General features: G+C 39.3%; 1 protein-coding gene across 8 annotated transcripts in view; it reads left to right on the forward strand.

Annotated features, from left to right (window-relative positions):
• The window catches only part of evi5b (ecotropic viral integration site 5b), a 59,251-nt gene that overhangs the window by 28,348 nt on the left and 10,387 nt on the right, over positions 1-20,516 (forward strand). For 6 of the 8 annotated variants that reach the window (XM_027146356.2, XM_027146357.2, XM_027146360.2 and 3 more), the window contains exons 3-18: positions 3,262-3,451; positions 6,653-6,877; positions 8,337-8,411; positions 8,605-8,730; positions 9,495-9,638; positions 9,874-9,963; positions 10,765-10,862; positions 10,957-11,017; positions 11,568-11,621; positions 12,656-12,688; positions 13,327-13,476; positions 14,092-14,223; positions 14,350-14,490; positions 14,804-14,962; positions 16,893-17,039; positions 17,334-17,429. In XM_027146356.2, coding sequence (XP_027002157.1) covers positions 3,262-3,451; positions 6,653-6,877; positions 8,337-8,411; positions 8,605-8,730; positions 9,495-9,638; positions 9,874-9,963; positions 10,765-10,862; positions 10,957-11,017; positions 11,568-11,621; positions 12,656-12,688; positions 13,327-13,476; positions 14,092-14,223; positions 14,350-14,490; positions 14,804-14,962; positions 16,893-17,039; positions 17,334-17,429 — 1,921 coding nt within the window. The remainder of the gene's footprint in view (positions 1-3,261; positions 3,452-6,652; positions 6,878-8,336; positions 8,412-8,604; positions 8,731-9,494; positions 9,639-9,873; positions 9,964-10,764; positions 10,863-10,956; positions 11,018-11,567; positions 11,622-12,655; positions 12,689-13,326; positions 13,477-14,091; positions 14,224-14,349; positions 14,491-14,803; positions 14,963-16,892; positions 17,040-17,333; positions 17,430-20,516) is intronic. The other 2 variants (XM_047814145.1, XM_047814148.1) reach the window with 2 other exon arrangements.

A 20,516-nucleotide genomic window follows, 5' to 3' on the forward strand; every position in this document is an offset into this window, starting at 1 on the left:
TTATAAACAGGACGACTGTTTGGATAAATGTGACAAGGTAGATTGCATCACACCGCAACAGAGCTCTTCATATAAATGAGCAGCGGTAGGGTTTATCTAATACGAGAAATAGCTGAATCGTGCTAGCTGCTAGTGTATTGTTTTGTCCGTGCGTCTGTCTTAGATTCTCGTTAGTGCGATATCTCAAGAGAGCGTGGTTGGATTTGTGTAGGATTTATCTAGAATTTATAGATTTTGGATTAAAATTCAATTAAATTTTTTTTTATCGTACATTTCACCCTGAACATTACCTCAAAGCAGCTTCACAGAACATAAGAAATATAGTACAATAAGTTTAAGATTTTACAAAGATTAATATGATGCAAAAGATCAAACGTAATATAAGACTTGTATTTAAATATGTTTGTATTTATCCCAATATACTATGGCAAGGAAAAACTTCCTTAGATGGAAGAAGAAGAAACGGTGTCAAGGTCACAGTAAAAGTTCTTTTTAGCTTCCTTCATGTTTTAAGTAGATTTATACAGACGAAAAAGAAGATCTAGACCTTTGCGATGAGCAGGCATCGAGATTGATACCACAGGTGTGTTGTAGCTGCTTCTCTGGTAAAATCTTATTCGAACAGTTAATTTCAGACTAAAATAAGCCTGAATGAAGACATATATTGGCTTTTTGCCGGCTTATCGTTATGAAAAAAAAAACAAAACATTGTCATCGGCCAACTCGCCATTCTAAATGTATTTTTATGCTCTTGGTTTTTATAATAATGTATGTTTGTGTTTTTAATCGTACTGTCCCCCCCCCCCCCCCCCCCCCCCCCCCCCCCCCCCCCCCCCCCCCCCCCCCCCGTGGTCCTAAATACATTGCATTGCTTTCAGCAGAGATCTTTTGATTTTAGACGTTTTGCAGAGTTCATATTTACATCCATTTAATTGTAGCTTTCGAATTTGATCATTCTCAGTCAGACTCCTTTTAGTGGCTTTAATAGACCAGCTGTTATTGCTGAGTAAATGCAGCCAAGTGCTTTTTACTAAGATAATTGACTCATAAGCTTTTTCTGAAATTAGGCTTCAATAACTTGAGGTTAGTTTAAAGTTTGTCACGATGAGTTTAATTTGCATGTTTAATTTGTCCTTTAGTTTTGTTACGGAATAAAAAATTCAACACGGATTATTAAAACCTAAACTCATACATTACGTATGAGTCTGAGATCACCGAAATGCTTCCTACATGCAATGGTTCCTTCAGTTCAGTCGCCCTCTGTACCTCTCTTCAAATCTGTAACCGGATTCGTAGCTTGAGAGGGCTGGCCCCCGCTCTTTTTCCGAGATCAGATTTCCATGGCTTTTTTGTGTGTGTGAGTGTGTGTGTGTGTGTGTGAGTGTCTGTGTGAGAGTGCGTGTGTGCTCTGTGAACTTGTCGGCACTGAACTAATTCTGCTGATTCTGATAGCCTGCCAGTGTTGCCCTTTAGACAACGGTGCTGGTTTGTTTTCTTCCTCTTCTTTGTTTTTCAGTTCAGACCTGCAGTGTTGCTAGAGTCTGGTATGATCTGGTATCAATATACATGGTTAAGAACCATCTGGTTTTACAGAAACAGACTCTATGACTGACATGGCAGACATTTTCCTGTAGCTGGAAAGCAAACATGCAAGATTATCTCATTTACACACCACTAAGTGCTTCAGATAAGATAACTAAAAAACTAAAACAAAGAAAAAAGGCTAGAAAACTAAAGGCTAAAAATGTATTTACATCGCTCTGACAACTATGTGTGCGCCTTCTTCAAACGGTTGCTCCAAAGTTGGAAACACAATTTTCTCAAATATCTTTGTATTCTGTAGCATTGCCATTTCCTTACATGAGCCAAAGGACATGTTCCAACCTGACAATGCCCCTGTGCACAAAGCTAGCTTTATAAAGACATGAGGAGTGAGCTGTTCAGTGCACTCCTGGCCTTCTTTCCAACGTCGAGCCTTTTGTACAGTTTATGGGAGTACTGTTTACATTTTTACCACCATAGACCATGTCCTTGGACCCAGCTACAAATATTGTTGACTTGCAGTTTTGAGTGATTGTAAGCCAGCTCATTCTCAGGTTGTCAAACAGACTATTTCCAAACTTTCAGCTGTTTATATCTAAAGTGTTGGTGTATATACAGTCATGAAGTAGTGCTCTGTTATCTCTAATGGGCTGTAATCTCATGTTCAGGGGTATTCATCGTCTTAATAAGTGAATTTTATGGTCAGTCCATAAAAAAACACTCAGAAGATGTGTCTGACCAAATAAAGCATTATTGATTTCCATAATTCATCAGTTTACACTTTCCAGTAGTAGAGTCTTAAAATACTGAGATCAATCAAGACTTGTTATTACAGTCTTGGTATGCAGCTTTGTCTGTTTATGTTTTCTATGCAAAAGCCTTTTAGCACCTTTCCATATCACACAGCAGTTTATTGTGTAACTGACCACACTAAACGTATGAAGCCAGAGTTGCTTGTGCTGTAGTTATACTGTAGCATTGAAGAATGCCATGTATCCATATAGGACCTGGTCTTTTAAACATAGCTCCACACCAGTAAAACCTCGTGTTTCCAGAAAGTCGGTAAGGAGTCGGTAAGAAAGGAGTCGGTAAGAAGTAGATTTTTGTTCTGGTTGTTGAACATTTGTTCTCAACTAAATAAAATATAATAAAATAATATTCTGAAAGCCTCAGCATGACATGTTTGCTCTGGGTTCGTGGTCTAAAGGTTTTTAAAAAATTTTTTAACCCTTCTCTATTCTCTTCCTGAAAACGTTTGTCAGCTCTTTGTATCTTTTATCAAAAGGTCAGAATCATGATTCTCTGGAAAACTCACTGAAGTCAATGCCAAGTGTTTCAGTAAACTGTAATCAGTAAAAGGAAGAAATTGAATCATTGGTCTGCTGTTAAAAGTAGTTTTTAAGAGTCAAATTAACTTTTTTACTAATGTAACTTTTAATATATTTTTTTTTAGCTTTAAACCAAATTAAAATGAATGGTGCTCGGGAGTAACACACCGAGAGAACGTATCATCAGCAAAGCAGGTTTCAATGTACTTAATCAAAGCCATTGAATTTGTAGGGCTTCATCACTTTCACAAAAGTTAAATAGCTCCTGAACTCCTCCGTTTCTCTTGAAACAAAGATCACAGGAAGTTTCCCAACAGCTTAGAAACAGCCAAAAATGCACTTTTCCACAGATGTCTGATGTTTTCCCTATGGCTGGTGCTTTGTTCTGCAGGTTGTTGGAGACTGACAGTAAATCCCTGCGTTCGGTAAACGGCTCTCGCAGGAACAGCGGCTCCTCGCTGGTGTCCAGCTCCTCGGCCTCTTCCAACCTCTCGCACCTGGAGGAGGACACGTGGATCTTATGGGGCCGCATCGTCAACGAGTGGGAGGAGGTGCGCAAGAAAAAGGAGAAACAGCTCAAGGTAAAAGAACCACAAATTCGAATCTAGTATGTTACTTACTACTACACTGTCATTATACTGTAGATCAGAAAAGTGTTTTCATGCCACATGTTAAATTAGTAATAATAATTGCCGTAATATAGCTTTGTCTTTTCGCATGATTTAAAAAAAACATAACACATTAAATTTTGTGGTGGATGAGCCACAGCTGCTGAAGACCACATCCGGTTCCACTCTTGTCAGTCAGGAAGGAAAATTGAAAGATTTCACAGAATAAGTGGAGGTTTGGTGAGGTTGTGCATAAGATCCCTGTACTTGGCTGACAAGAATGGAATCCAGATGTGTTCGAGTGCTGCTGTTGCACGTTCACGCCAATGTTTGATGAGTTTACTTATTTTTCTGTTGAAGCTGATTATTTATCCTTCCTAACAGCTCAAAACAGTCCTCTCTTATCAACATGACATTTTAACCCACAGAATTTTCGCCTACTCAAATGTTTTTTACTTTTTGCACCATTCATTATAAACTCTCGAGAATGTCGTATGTGACGAAACCCAGGAAATCAGCAGTTTCTGAAATACTCAAAGCAGCCAATCTGGTACCAACATCCATGCCACAGACATCACATTTTTCCCCCATTCTGATGTGAACGTTAACTGAAGCTCTTGACCTATATCTACATGATTTTGAACTTCCTCACTACTTTTAATGACCGTTCAGCTTCCTTCCTCTCAGCAAGTTATTTCATTTAAATACACTAAGATAGGACAAATCAATACATCAAAAATTGTGCTTCTTATCTAGCTACTTTGTAGGTGTGTTAAAAGTAAAGGCCTGGGATGGACTGACAGGCTATCTGGGGTGAATTCACCCTTTTTATTTCATAACGCAGTAAAATAAATGGAATATGCAGCCAGTCAGAATTAAGAGAACATAGATTACATATAAGATTTTAAGTTTCTCATCCGAACCTGAATTTATTGCTTGTAAAAATGTTTCAATTATGTGATCAGGTCATGTATTCTTCATGTATTCTTAACATAATCCAATTATGTTCTGAAATCAGGTGAGCATGTTGGTGCTGATGTGCTTTTTATACCAATTGTTCATTTTCATTCATTCATTCATTTTCTACCGCTTATCCGAACTTCTCGGGTCACGGGGAGCCTGTGCCTATCTCAGGCGTCATCGGGCATCAAGGCAGAATACACACTGGACAGAGTACCAACCCATCGCAGGGCAAACACACACTCTCATTCACTCACACACTCACATACTACGAACAATTTTCCAGAGATGCCAATCAACCTACCATGCATGTCTTTGGACCAGGGTTCATTTTCATATTAGAGTTATTTCTTCACAATTCTGAAATCACCTGGGTTTGAACGCGCTTCATTAAGTGATTCTGTTTGACCGACAGTTAGTGACGTACACGTCAACAAGTCAAATTACATGCATTGGATCTTTATAAAACTGTGGAAAACATATTAGTGCATGACATTAGCATAAAATAATGTAAAAATTTTGTGAAGGAAACATGAAACTCAGTTAAATGTGAAGTTTGATGCATTTTATGGCGTAGTTTTATTAGTGACGGCACATTATTTTGCTCTCATTGCCTACTTTCAAAGGAAAAAATGAATGAGTTAGAGTAATAGATAATTGCAGTAAATCACTTCTACAATTCAGAATGTGCAAGTAGACACATGGTGGTCCTGGATCTCTTGTATAATGAATATGAATATACTCACTGCACTGCGGTTCTTTGGCTCGTGACTCTTTATTTTGTAGTTACTGCAGAGATTGTTAGAAAAGCTGGAAGGCTTTATACTGATGTTTTATACTGATGTTCCTCCCCTTTTGCTGTGCCTCTGTGTCACGTAAACATTGAGCCATATGGGAAGAAGCTTGCGTGTTTAGCTATGTATTAGCTTCGTGGTCATCGAGTGGGTGTGTGGGTGAGTGCACAACAGGAAGTTATCTGATCAGAGTTCAGAAACCACTAATGGCTCAAATAAGGTCATAACTTGGTCAGTCATTCAGAGATGTCATAAAGAGCACTAGTGACATTTGAATCATCTTCCTATGACCGTTATAAACAGCAACATAAACAGTATAGGGGGATTTCATCATGCAGCTGTGCTTAACCTTCTCCCTAAATAAAAAAAATGTAATGAAAAGCCTTGCTCTTTAAAAGGTCCAGCATATTTGGTAAACCTGAAAAATCCAAGACTGTAAGCAACATGTAGAACAAAGTGTCTGTGTGTGTCTGTGTGTGTGTCTGTGTGTGTGTCTGTGTGTGTGTCTGTGTGTGTCTGTGTGTGTCTGTGTGTGTCTGTGTGTGTCTGTCTGTCTGTGTGTCTGTCTGTCTGTGTGTCTGTCTGTGTGTCTGTCTGTGTGTCTGTCTGTCTGTCTGTCTGTCTGTGTGTGTGTCTGTCTGTCTGTCTGTCTGTCTGTGTGTCTGTCTGTCTGTCTGTGTGTCTGTCTGTCTGTGTGTCTGTGTGTGTGTCTGTCTGTGTGTGTCTGTGTGTCTGTCTGTCTGTGTGTCTGTCTGTCTGTGTGTCTGTCTGTGTGTCTGTCTGTCTGTGTGTCTGTCTGTGTGTGTCTGTGTGTGTGTGTGTCTGTGTGTGTATCTGTCCGTGTGTGTCTGTGTGTGTGTCTTTGTGTGTCTGTGTGTGCCGGCACACGTGTGTGGCAAACACATAGCATTTGTTTGTGCTCCTTTGTGTACATGCATGTGTGCCTTTGTGAGCATGCACATCTGTGCCTCTGCCTGAATGTGTGTGTGTGTGTGTGTGTGTGTGTGTGTGTGTGTGTGTGGACTGACCAGCTGTAGACCTTACAAGCCTAATTCAGTATTCTCTTTGCCAGTTTAATAAAGTCCTGCCACAGCATTGTGTAGGAAAACTCCAGGCCTTTGCTGAGCACCTCAAACCGTCGCTATATTTAGAATCATGGATCCTTAAAGAGCCACAGAGCTCTTGGTAATTGGCCATATGCAGAAGCTTTTTTTCAGTTATTATTATCGGTTTCGACTGTACTGCCTAATGAAATGGTGTTCCTACTCACAGCTTTTATTTTTTTTGCCATATTTTGCATATTGCCTATATCGTACTCTTGTTTAGCAACACTCAATAAACCAGATGTGATCATTATTATACACTCAGTATTTACAATTATAATAAAACTTGGATGTCTTTACATCACACCTCTGTACAGGAACTGGTCAGGAAGGGTATCCCACATCACTTCCGTGCGATAGTGTGGCAGCTTCTCTGTAGCGCACAGAATCTGCCCATAAAGGACCAGTACTCAGAACTGCTGAAGATGACGTCACCTTGCGAGAAGCTGATCCGCAGAGACATCGCTCGTACATACCCCGAGCATGAGTTCTTTAAGGAGAAGGACAGCCTGGGCCAAGAGGTGCTCTTTAACGTCATGAAGGTACGTTCTCTTCGACTCTCCTGCTTTTTAATGACCGTTTACTGATTCAGAACTTCACTGCTTTAGTACCGACTGCTTCTTACTATCACTCTTGGCCACTGAAACTACTTAGTATACTGAACTTAGCTGTACAGCAATCTATAATTGAGGTTGGTGTCAATGCAGAATGTTGTAGTCTTACAAGTCATCAGTACTGTGCAATGCCATTTTAAGTGATGCACTTATACACTTATAAGCAATGAACCCCCTGTGACCTCAATATGCAGACCACCATTAACTTATTATAACAGGAAGCACAGAACACAGCACCGACCAACAAATTAGCACCAGAGCTGCTGTTCTGTAATAATACATAATGTCAGATATACACCAGAGCAGACCCTGGTCCTGAGATATTTATTTGACAGAAAGACCGACCTAGTATTACCCCTTCTCTACTCCTCCTGCTTTTCCAAACCAGTCGGGCTTCTTAACAATAACAGGAACCTAATGCCTGGAAAACATGCTGGACCCGTGGACACAGCAGTGCTTGATGTATTTAGCTAAACAGCTCATATTATAGCTAATGTTGCATTTCAGCAAGCACAAAGAAACACACAACTCCTATTGTCATCATATTTTCTTTGTTTAGTTGACTGAAGCTCTGGTGCCTGCTGACAGTGTCTTGCTTAGTTCCTGTCTAATTTCCCCTATATTCCAGCTGATTCAGGATAAACACACTTTCAGGTCTTGACTCATCACACTGTGTTTGCTGAATAAACCTGTGAATAAAGCAGGATAGCAGGGTGCTTAAGCAGCAGGGCTGCTGGACTGAAGATAGATTTCATTAGAATTGGGATAGCAGTATTTGTGTGTGTTTGTCTGTGTGTATTTGTGTGTCTGTCTGTGTGTATTTGTGTGTCTGTCTGTGTGTATGAGTGTGTCTGTCTGTGTGTATGAGTGTGTGTCTGTGTGTCTGGCTTTTTTTTCTAGTTAGACATCTGATTCTGTAAAGGCTCTAGGGAGTCTTATATGTAAATTTATACTATTCAACTCAGGAGCTCTTATAGAATATTATGATTGTTTTTGTATCAATCTAACAAAATTTTCATGAATGATGCAATTCTCAGGTAAATGAATGTTATTGAGGCTCATTGTGTTCAAAAAGAAATATGACCATGAGAATACTGTAGTTAAATATTGTAAAAACTCCAACTGTATTGTGTGGAATTTCTCATTCAGTTTATTTATTACATCTTATTTGCTTTGGATATTCTGTTTAATAATTTGGTTCTGATGCGAACGTGCTTTGGGTTTTAACGATCTGCACAGTTTAGGTGATGCTGCAGACGTAAGTGTTATGAAATACAATTCAGTCTACAGTCTTTACTCTTCTAATTGAATCTGAGACTGTCTTTTGTAAAGAGTGAATTGTTTTGTGACTTACACTCTCAGTCGATTTCTCTTCCTGTTGTTGCAGGCCTACTCATTGGTGGACAGGGAAGTGGGATACTGCCAGGGGAGTGCCTTCATTGTCGGCTTGCTGCTCATGCAGGTGACTACATTTCCGAAACCATATGTAACAACCTTAAATTCAAATGTCTGAACTGTGCAAGTTAACCTGCTCGATCTGTGAGTCTGGTGTGATATGGATCGTTTTGTAAATGTATCAAAACGCACAATCTATAATCTAAAGACCGTTTACGATAACTGTATAGAGTTTTTTTAATGCATTTTTGTTTTGTTAGATGCCAGAAGAGGAGGCATTCTGTGTGTTTGTAAAGCTCATGCAGGATTACCGTCTGAGGGAACTGTTCAAACCCAGCATGGCGGAATTGGGTCTCTGCATGTACCAGTTCGAATGCATGATTCAGGTAAGTGCTGAAAGCATCTTTTGTCTTTCACACATTCCAAACAACGCACCTAGTCCAGGTTTACCAGAACGTTTATTCCACATATGTTTCTGGTTTTAATGTTTAGAGACTGAGAGCCAGACTAGTAGGGTTAGATGTTAGGGTTGTGAGCTGCATGGTGGTTAAATGCACTTATACAGCACTGATCTAGACTACAGGATATGGGACTGTAGATCATTTTTGGTTAATATACAAAAAAGTCTCAGACAGAACATGTGAATTTTCATTGTTGTGAATAAGCATTATAGCCCCCTTGAAATTTCCCACCATTAAATCTATTATTACAATGTGGAAGGAATGTGGCACAACTATAACTCTGCCTAGAGGAAGGTGTCAGGCAAAAGACTTAAGGAGAGCAATAAACAGGGGAAATGAGGCAAACTCAGAAGAAGCTAGAGGGGATAAACAGGAAAACCATAACCTTGATGTTGCAAAGCATCGTGTTGGTAAGATCATGGTGTGATGACACTTTGGGAAACTGGTCAAAGTTAAGATGTTAAGAATAAGATGGGTAGAGTCAACAATTCAGGGCGATTCTTCCAGAATGCTTTATACTACAGCCGAGCTTCACCTTTTAACAGCACAATGAACAATTACATACAAGCTAACAGTATGTAATGGTGCATAAGTATTATAAGCAGGAGCATAGATTTGATATCTTCACTGAATATTCTGTATGCTTCTACAAGTGCTTGTAGTACTACGTCACTGTTCTCTCCCATTAGGAGCAGCTACCTGAACTGCACATACATTTCCAGGCCCAGAGTTTCCACACCTCCATGTATGCATCATCCTGGTTTCTCACCATCTTTCTCACCTCCTTTCCTCTCCCTGTTGCTACAAGAATCTTCGACATATTTATGTGTGAGGTGAGAAAACCTGTACACATGGTACAGGCTGGTTTTACAGGTGAATATATAATATAAATAACTGAATATGTATTTTTAATATTTCTCTAGTCCTCTATTCATTTTTGGCTGCTTCTTATTGAAAGATAATCATGGTTCACGTTGTTAAAATGTGAGCAAAGTCTGCCCTCTGCTGGATGGCAGGGTTTATTGCAGACACGTTACTGATGATTTTTCTCTCTTCTTGTGATGGAAGGGTTTGGAGATAGTGTTCCGTGTGGGCCTGGCAATCCTTCAGATGAATCACGCTGAGCTCATCCAGCTGGACATGGAGGGCATGTTACAGGTATGGATGCCCCTGGTTTATTTTTGTTTTATGTCATTGGATATTCAGGTCCACATTTATTAAGATCCCAAATACATGTGATAATTGCAGTGAATTGACAACCCATCCAGTCCCAGTTAGACTATGCATGCAAATAAACAACGTTTAACAACATTTACAAAAGAATGAAGAACGTGCAAGAGTGTAAAGAGTATGTTTGTAATGAGATAAAAATGTTGACAATAAAATGGGACTTATTGTGTCTGATAAATGTCAGTGTAATCATAGGCCAAGAGTGCTATTAATATTATATCTAGTATAGAAAAAACAACTTTTCTGTGTCGTCGCATTAAGAGGCATTGATAAATCTTTCATGTATACGTTATTATTGCATTATTACGTGGCAGAAACAGACTTGTGCAAATTTAATGCATGCTTTCAAGATCTATTAATTTGCTCATAATCACAATACATGTTATTTTGCTGGCTTGAAAGACACAATCTTCTGTAAACCCTGTTAGTCAGCGTACATGTTACTTTATGTTGGCAAGTTTGCTCATGTTATTAAAGACATGTTTTACATGTCAATTTTCTTGGTCACAGACATTTGCTCATAGATACCTAGCCATAAGTAATTTCTGCACTTTTCACCATGCTTGTTTTATTCCGTGGACCTGCAGCAACTTGCCTGTAGTCACTTAAAGGGAACCTAGAAATGTTTTAAACAACTATAATTTTTTATTCTCCATAGTGAAAAGTCAAGGTTTAGTTTTGCTTCTAGAAAGTCTCGTCTCTGAAAAGTACAATTTTGTTGTCCTCTAGTACTTTCAGAAAGTCATCCCTCATCAGTTGGACAGCGGACCAGACAAAGTGATCCAGGCCGCCTATCAGGTCAAGTACAATGCCAAGAAGATGAAAAAGTGAGTGTCCTATTTGTTTGTGAAATCTGAGATCTCTGAGAATTGCTGCGTTTGGGTGTTTTTTGAGTGTGCTAAACATTTCATATGTCTGTAGGTTAGAGAAGGAGTACACTACTATAAAATCTAAGGAAATGGAGGAACAGGTAGAGATAAAGGTGAGACTGCAGAAATTGTAAGCGAGACAAAAAAGATTTGCTTGTGAAGCATGTTTTTGATATACCTGCTTTTTTCTCTGTATTGTTTCGGATTACTGATGTGTATACAGACATACATATACCCTTCATATTTTTTTATGATGGTTGATGCATTTACATCACTGTGTTTTTGTGACTTGTCACTTTCATAGATATTTTATTAAATGATAAAACCTTTAGATAGAATTAGCTATGGATTTAAAAAAAAAAATCGTGGAGGGGAAATAAAATAAAAAAAGAATTTTTTTTTTAAATAAATTACACAGGGGTGTGGAATATGATTGGTTCATCCTATTGGAAAAGTGTAAAGTTTTTGGTTTTCTGGAAACGGATTAGGTAACAAACCCCCACCAAATTCTTTAGAACAATCTAGAAGTAAGTCTGCTTGTCCCAGGCACACAGGTCACTGATGTTTCCATCATTGTCTCACATCAAATATATTTGTCCAACACCACACACTGTGATATTATGTACTCTAGATTCAGTACAACACCTTTTTTTCTTTTTGCAGAGACTTCGGACAGAGAACAGGCTGCTGAAGCAGAGAATAGACACCCTGGAGAAAGTGAGTGACAGCAGGAAGATTAAAGGGTTTAGCCATGCTCTGTCCATCAGTCCATTTTTTATTTTTTTTTTTACATCTTTGTTACATTGTCATGATTTAGGATCATTTTCATGATCCGTATCCATACGACCTCATCTCTCACTGATGACTCATGAGTCATGCTGACGGTCACATGAGCTCACATGTACTAACTTGGCTGTGTATCTGCGAATAACCGTAGCTACTGACTGACTGCCCTAGAGTTATCAGTACAGACAATAATTAAAGATTTGCTACATGGGGCTTTTGGTTTGTGGTAATTATGTTACCTGAAACAGGTAAGACTCCTCTGTCTGTGTCACTAATCGTACGGCTGCACAGGAAACCTGGTGGGTTGTGTGCAATCTAGTTTTTGACATGGTTCGTGAATACAGCATGCACTCACACTGTTGCATGCTGGGTCAATGGCTCCTTGACACGTGTCCGCTCTGCCACGCATGGTGAAAACGGTGACCAATCGTTCATGCTGGTCCACAAATAAAGAAGAACTGCATATGGCCTCAACTCCGAACATCTTGCATGAGATGCTTGTTAACCCGTTTACCGACCAAAACTACTCAAAGGATTTCCCCGTACCTAAATTTAATCGCCTGGATAGATGAATCGTTCGGAAACAGCATGGCATACACCGTGCACATCTAGTATTCGCTGCTTCTTGCTGCTTCTTTTCTGCTTGCAATGTTTTCATCCTGACACTTGAGCTTGCTGTGAGATCACAGTTTGCCTTCGTCACCTCTCATGCTTTCACACTCATCCCTACATCCACACTGTTGTATTTCTACCCTGCTTTACTCAGGCTGTTAGAGATGTGCTCTTGTTTTCTTACATTTATTTCATAGAAACCGATTAATTTGCAGCAGCCTTAGACGTAGGGTGGAAAAAGAACAGTTTTCTGTGTAAAATCACTCTTGTTTTTTGTTTATTTTCTTTATCTGTTGTGATATCCTTTGGTCTTTCTTTCTCTATGTCTGTCTTGATGGATTTTCTCTTTGTAGGAAAGTGCTTCCTTGGCAGATAGATTGATCCAGGTATATCTACACTCCTCTCTTCACTTCCACTCTTCTCTCCTTTCTCTTTTTCTCTACCTTCTATTTTAAAGAGGAAAAAAAATGTTTCAGCTTTAATATATTAAACAATTTCCATTTACTTGGACAATGGTGGGATCTGAATCTTTGAGTCAGTTGTAGAATTTTGCCAAACGAATTTGAAATGATTGCATGACTTTCCAACATCGGAATTAACTGACCCTGTCCAAGTAAAGGGAAAGATAAGTTAAGCAGTGCCCTGAACTTTTCTACAGCTCTTTAAGCTTTGCATGTTTGAGATTACAACAAACTTTAGTTTTGTTAACTGAATGATAACTGCGTATACCTTTGGCGTTGTACCTTACAATTCAGAAAATACAGGTTACTGTTTGGCGTTAAACCCTAAATTTGGTGATTTGAATCAATTTAAATAAACAGTTGTTTTAAAATCTTAAATAAACGGTTGTTTTAAAATCTTAAATAAATAGTGAGATGCAATCAACCTGAGATTAATCACCTATACATAAGTTTCTAACAGCATGACCGCACATCTAGCTTTATTTTCCCGCCATGCAATTTAACTCCTCCCACTGCTCCCTCCTTGGTTCACCTCGTGTGTTGTCCCTGATCGACTGCGCCAGGGTCAGGTGACACGAGCTCAGGAGGCTGAGGAGAATTACCTGGTCAAGCGGGAGCTGGCCACAGTGAAACAGCAGAGCGAGGAGGTCAGCGCGCAGCTCAAGCAGGCCCAAAGCACCATCAGACAGCTCCAGCAGCAGGAGCAGCCTGTGGTAAGGAATGTGCACAGACAGCTCCCCCTACTGGATGGGAGGACTGCATCTGAGCCTGCTGCTCAGGGAGGATACACGAATGAGGAAAACATTAGATCATGCATCATTTGGAACATGCTGTGGCGTTACCTAGCAACTCCGCCTGGCACTGCCAGTTGTAGCGATTAGGAGATTAGCACAGCAGCTCAGCTACAGGAACCATCAGCATGCTCTGTTATGCTAAATGGCCTCCTGAATATGTACGAGCTGACAGATAACACTGCTGTCGTGAGCTGTATGGATTCTCTAAACATTATGTGTTCTATCTCATCATTTATTTACATACCACAGTCTTAGGAGCTGCTGTTAAAGTGCTGTATTTATTCACATTGTTTTAGAGCTTATTATTTATTTATAACTTGGGAATGGATGTGAAGTACTGGTCTTTTCTGCCAAAATGTATTAGAGTCTCATATTCTTACTCCGTTCCCATGAGATGCTTTTCTCACAGCTGAACACACAGTGGACATGGTTGAGATGGTTATAGTTGTTATATCATCATCCAGTTGTGTGTAATTATCCTGTAAAGTGAAAGCCTCTCATATAACCCTGGGCTCTTCATCTCTGTACCTCTAGAAGGGGAACCGTCGCTACTCTGAGGAGTCCATCCTACAGTTGGAGAGAGAGCTGGTCCAGGCTCGACTCAAAGAGGCAGAGTCTCAGTGCGCCCTCAAAGAAATGCAGGACAAAATACTTGAAATTGAGCAGGTAGGTTTGTTTTCCAGTTCAGTGCTCTTCATGTCAAGACAAGCAACATATTCTTTACATACAGAAGTGAATTAATTAATGCAAATCAATGCGTTTAATTCATATGTAAACATGTGTGTGTTACAGAGGAACACGTCACTGCCTGATGAGAGTAACGTTGTGCGTCTTCAGGACGAGCTGATTGCAGTTAGGATAAGAGAAGCTGAGGCTCTGACAGGACTCAAAGAACAAAGGCAGCAAGTCCGAGATCTTGAGGAGCACTGGCAGGTATACACGCACACACGCACGTGCTCGCGTACGTAGACATGCCCACTTTCAGTCAAATGTACACAGTTATGTTTCCATTCACATGCCGAGGAAATTTCCAAGTCGGGAAAAATGTTAATCATATTTTCATGTATCTAAGTTTGAAACGATTCAACAAATTTTTCACCTCAGACAAACCAGGATTTCTTTTCGTGTGCAAACTTTCTGTAATGTTCTGCAATGTGTGAATTCAAAATTGGACCCAAATTAGTGGAAAATGATTGGGCTGTTTTCTTTGGAGAGACCCTGTTTGACAGAACAATTAATTCTGCAGAGGCACTTGGCACGGACTGCTGGGCGCTGGAAGGACAGTCCACGGAAGAACTCGGCAAATGAACTTCAGGATGAGTTAATGAGCGTTAGACTACGAGAGGCGGAGGCCCAAGCAGAGCTCCGGGAGACCAGGCAGAGACTCCTGGAAGTGGAGACACAGGTCTCTCTCTCTCTCTCTCTCTCTCTCTCTCTCTCTCTCTCTCTCTCTCTCTTTTGGGATTTTTGTCTGTTGTCTGTTTAAACTTACAACAAATGTATGATTTATTGTCATTCCTCTCATCACAGAGAGATGTTGTATTGTTAGGAACGAAACATTGTTCCTCTCTAAAGACAGTATATACTTTATAACAGACTGCAATAAACATCTGTATTGTACAGTCTTAATCAGGTAAGGTCTGTTAATAGATGAGCAGCAGTACAAGATGTTAAAATGACTTGTAAGTGCAGACGTTGACATTTGTCGTGGTCTTGTGACGTGTCTCGTGTAAAGTTTGTAGAGTAGGCAGGCTAGACCAGTAAAGTGACATGTGATGAAAACTACATTAAAATCAGATTGACTTTTGCTTCACATTAAATTGTGTGTGTTATAAGTTGTACAGCAATCATAGTTTTACTAAATGTCCACTAGAGGGCGACAGAAGTCAAGATTAAATTTAGAAAACTACACTAATTGTTCAATCTAAACTCTAGCTGCTGTATCTGTGGCATCTTTGCCGTTACCCTGGGCAATTTCAACATTTCCCTCATACTTAGAAAAGAAAAACTGCAATGGATTTCTAAAGTCTAAAGCTATCTGTTTTAGGTCTTATGTAAAAATTTATGTGAAATGCCTTTTGGTACTTTCATCAATTCCTCACTCAAAAGTATTAATAAATGAATCCCTAAGCCTGTACAATTAGTGCTTTTAGAGATGTGAGACTGAAGAAGTTGTAGTCTGTGTTCGCCTGGATCGTGTATGGACACCAGTAAAACTTCAGGGGAAAGTTAACGAGAATTGCTTTGTTTTGTAGGTATTACCCTATTGCCTTTATTAGTGTATTTGATGTCATTTTTGCATTTGCTTTATATAATCATATTTCTAAAAGTCCCATCTGCTGCCCTCAGACTTCCGTTGTAAATGTATGTTTTGAGTACATAGAAACACAGTGACCTCATGCCCATGCTGGACTATTGTTAGCACTAGTAGCTGGATCACTTCTGATTAGAAAATGAGTTAGATTGTAATTGTTATAAAGAATGAAAATCTAACTCATTTTCTAATCAGAAGTGATCCAAAAAATCAGAATCAGAAGTGATCCAAAACAAATTGACATTTCTTTTAGTTAATGTGCTGTATTTAAAAAAAATCAAACAATATTATGGTTTATTCTAATTATCTAGTTTATTCTCATATTCTAATATCTAACACGTGGCGTATGCCGTGATTAATTATAAGTGGTCTCGATATGGTCTAGATAGGTAGGTTCTGCATATCTATTCGGTTTTGTTATAATATTCCTGTGTGCTTGCACAGATCTAGCAACTGAAATGTTTTCAAGACTCTGTAGGTGATGATTCACTTTTTCCTGTTGCAGAAGAATGCTCCGATTCTTTTTCTGTATATCTCTATTTATGGACATTGATGTTACCTGCTTGCCAGTATTGATCGCTTTGCAGAAAGTTAAAGCACTTTGACATGTCAGGACTATTAAAGCCTCAGTCAGAATGTTTTTCTAGAAATAAAGTGATAAATTATTTCTTTATTTAAAAATTAAAAAACAAATAAAGCATCGTATTACATAAAAACAACCCTACAATTAGCTGAATCAACAACGTTTGGTTAAAAAGAGCAAATCCAAATTTCTGTCATGAGTATGAGCTGTGAACATGTTCCCTATGGCTTTAACAGCTCTAGGGCTTTATCTTCATTCAGTACTGTGCTGTGTTTTATGTGTAAACTTTTAACCTGCATCTAATCTTCAAAGCTTCTCTCTTTGCAGTTTGTTTTCAGCTTCTAGGTCTTCTTTTCATGAAATAAGACTGGATGGGGGAAAATGAGAGGGACACACTAAAGTCTAAACTTTCATTCTTTATGTGCTGTTTACCTACAGAACCAAATCCATAGCAACCAGTTGCGGCGAGCTGAACAAGAGACGCGCAGTTTGCATGAACGTCTGCAGATTTTGAGCACACAGAATAAACTGCTGCACTCAGAGCTGCAAGAGTCCAAACGCAAGCAGGCAGAGATTGAGTGTAAGGTAAGGATGACACCCTTCATGCTTGATCCTTCACACCATCTGAGAGACTGTGGAAATCTTGATTATAAAAAATGCTAAGCTTAGTGAAAGCTTGAACCTAGTCATCAGAATTTTGCAAAAGTCACGCTATTTCATCACTGGTGTTAGCGATCTTATCCACGGTCACAATCAGCAAATCCAGTCATGTAAAGAGGAACTAGAGGGTTCTGTTTTCAGCTCCTGTAACAGAAAGATAACCCCCCACCCCACCCCCCCACCCCCCTCTCATTCTCTCTTTCTCTCTGTCCCTATCAGAATAAAGAGGAGGTGATGGCAGTCCGATTAAGAGAGGCCGATAACATGGCTGCCATGGCCGAGCTCCAGCAGCAGATCTCTGAATTGGAGATTCAGGTAAATCCTACCGTTGCAGATCGTCTCATTGAGATAGTCGTGTGCAAATTGCGATCATGTTAGAACCCTGAAGTGGATGATTTTCCAATCATTTTGCCGCATCCTGCTCCACATCCTGATCCGCACATCCTTGTTTTATTCCTTTAATACCACAGCATCTTTTTCACTGATTAAAATTGTACATTTATTAACGTCCTATATAAACATCAATCATTTACATTTTAAACAGGTGGAAAGTCTTATACAAGTTGGTTCCAGTTACCGCTGACCTTCCCTATTCATCCTATCATCAGCATCTCTGAATGTTAAAAAAAAGCATCTCTGAACGTTAAAAAAAAGAAAAACAATCAGGCAAAAAAAAAAAGCACGCCATTTTACTGAGAAACCGTAAAGCATGATGTTCTGTCTTAAAGATTCCCTCGTGTCTGTTACTGACAATAGAGATTCCTTTCATAAACATGAAACTTGAGAAAACTTTCACCATAACAAAAATTCAGCTTAGAAATGAATAGAAATATGTATCTGTATGTGTCACTCTTGTCAGAACTGCTGTTATTAAAAAATGAACAACTTCTGACCAATCAGCATCGAGAACTCCATAGTGCTGTGGCATATATGGCAAGTTTCACTCTTAATTTGGCATAAAACCACATGAAAACGTACAGCACTCACTGATGATATGGGGAAGCTTCTTCTTCCTCTACTTTCAGCTTTTCCCGTTAGGGGTCGCCACAGTGAATCATCTGTTTCCACATAACCATCCTCTGTATCCTCTACTCTTGCACCAGTTAACTTCATGTCCTCTTTTAACACATTTATATATCTCCTCTTTGTCCTTCCTCTTGACCTCTTACCTGGCAGCTCCATCTCCAACATTCTTCTACCAATAAAACCATCTCCCTCCTCTGTACATGTCCAAACCATCTTAATCTATCTTCTCTGTCCTTGTCCCCAAAATGAGCCGTCCCTCTGATGTGCTCGTTCCTAATCCTGTCCATCCTCATCACTCTTAAAGAGAACCTCAACATCTTCATCTCTGCTACCTCCATCTCTGCCTCATTTGTTTTCCTCACTGCTACAGTCTCTAACCCATACAGCAGAGCTGGTCTCACTACTGTCCTTCCTTTTGATTCTTTCTGACACTCTTCTGTCATGCAAGATATGGGGAAGTTAAAAGAAGTGCATGTACTGTACATAGTGTTATGTGGGAAGTCTGTATTTCAAGTCATCTTTGAGCAATAACTCAAATGAAAGAAAGTTACAAATACGCTGGCTCACCCCTCTAATCGGTACTTACAGCAAATCTAGTTCAAAGGTTAAAACTTATAGCGTCACAAACTGATGCTCACCAAATATTTATAATTGTTTGAGTGTACATTCATAAGTTATTTCTAAACTTGAGCCCAGGGCCATGAGACAAGTGTTATGACGGTATACTTACAGGAACATAGTAATAAAATAACAAGAATATGATTAAACAGTCCCCTGTGGAGAGTTTACTGAGAGATCGCTGTTGCTTGGTTTTTATCACATTTATTGCGTAACATAATTTATTGCAAGACTTTGTGATTTACGTGATCAATCTCTTCTGCCATTACATTTTGTAAAGAAGACGTAGTATCGGTATTAGTCAAACTGCGATGAGCATTGAGTGACAGCATGAGGTTATTTTTTCTTCGTCCCCACATCACAGAAGACAAATTAGGGTTTATGAATGTTTTAATGTCCTGACACAGCTCATGTTTGCTCAGAGGCAGGTTTTGCTGAACTGCCATCCTGTTTCTGAACTTGAGGTGTGGCTCTGTGGTTTTGGTTAGCCACAGTTTTAAGCATTCACAGTGGTGCGGATAAGCCTATGGTTTACCAAATCTGGTAAATCTACTAATAGGCCTTGCACAGAGTGTATGGATTTAATAGGAGAAAGAGAGACACACTGCCCAAGCAGCTGGTGTCCTCTGTGTTTACACTTTTTGGTTAAACTCCTACAGTATACGTGCCATATCTGGTTTTGATGCAAAGAAGCAAGCAAATAATTTAGGCAAGTTAAAGGAGAGTGAAGTGTAGTTATGAAGGGAGTTTGTTTACTGTCACATAAACTAAACCTGGATATTATTTAAAGCCACAACACTCATTCAGCTCATTTTCTTGCCACTTCACCCACATTTAGGCCACATATACCACCACTGGAAACTACTACCGACTGATACGTGCTCAGGTTATCTGTGCAGAGTTTATGAGTCACCTCAGAGGTTTCACTCTGTCTGGAAAGATTTGCTTCAGACTGGGCCTACATGTCTGGCACACCAACACAACATTTGGCAGGTAGTTGAAGTGTTTCTTCATGTGGTGTTCAAACTATTTTCTGCTTCCAATGGTTTGGTTCAATTTGAGAATTATTCTCTGCACTGAGCCTTTTACTTACTTATTTATTTGTTTGTTTGTTTGTTTGTTTGTTTATTTAAATATAAAAAACAGAAATCTGTTGTTAAAACTTTCTTAGGTAGTGCTCTACACTGTCAACCAAAAGCACTGTCATGTGCTGGTGTGCCATTTTGTAATAAGCATCACTTGCCTGAAGTTGACACTTTTTTTTTTTTTTTTGCACCTTTCTTGCTGTAGTGTAAACTTTCTGCTTTTGCATGGCCGTTCTTAGACCACAGCTCAGCTATCTTCATTACCATATGTGAAACCACTTCCGATCAGGTTCTGATACTGACTGAGCTGGAATCAAAGCTGACTTTGTACTTCACTGTTTTGCATGCATATTTTAACATAAGACAGAGATTTAACAGCACACAGTGGAATAAAATGTAGAGCTACAATAGCTCAATAGGCAGCAAACGTTACCGCAGCATAAAGCTTCTTTAACACTGAATATTTAAAAAGAAGATCCAGTGCACATACCCAATGTAACAAAAAACACGTACACAATCTGTGGCTTTTTTGGATGGCCCTTGAAGGTGTTGCTTGTTTCTATGACAGCAGAGGAGATTCAGAATAAACAGTACTTTACTCTTGGGTTTTCCCCAAATCTAAATAAGATTATCAAAAAAAGTACCATCACTGGTGACAGGTAAAGAAAGATTA

Source organism: Tachysurus fulvidraco, chromosome 5 (genome assembly GCF_022655615.1).
Source record: "Tachysurus fulvidraco isolate hzauxx_2018 chromosome 5, HZAU_PFXX_2.0, whole genome shotgun sequence".
NCBI lineage: Eukaryota > Metazoa > Chordata > Actinopteri > Siluriformes > Bagridae > Tachysurus > Tachysurus fulvidraco.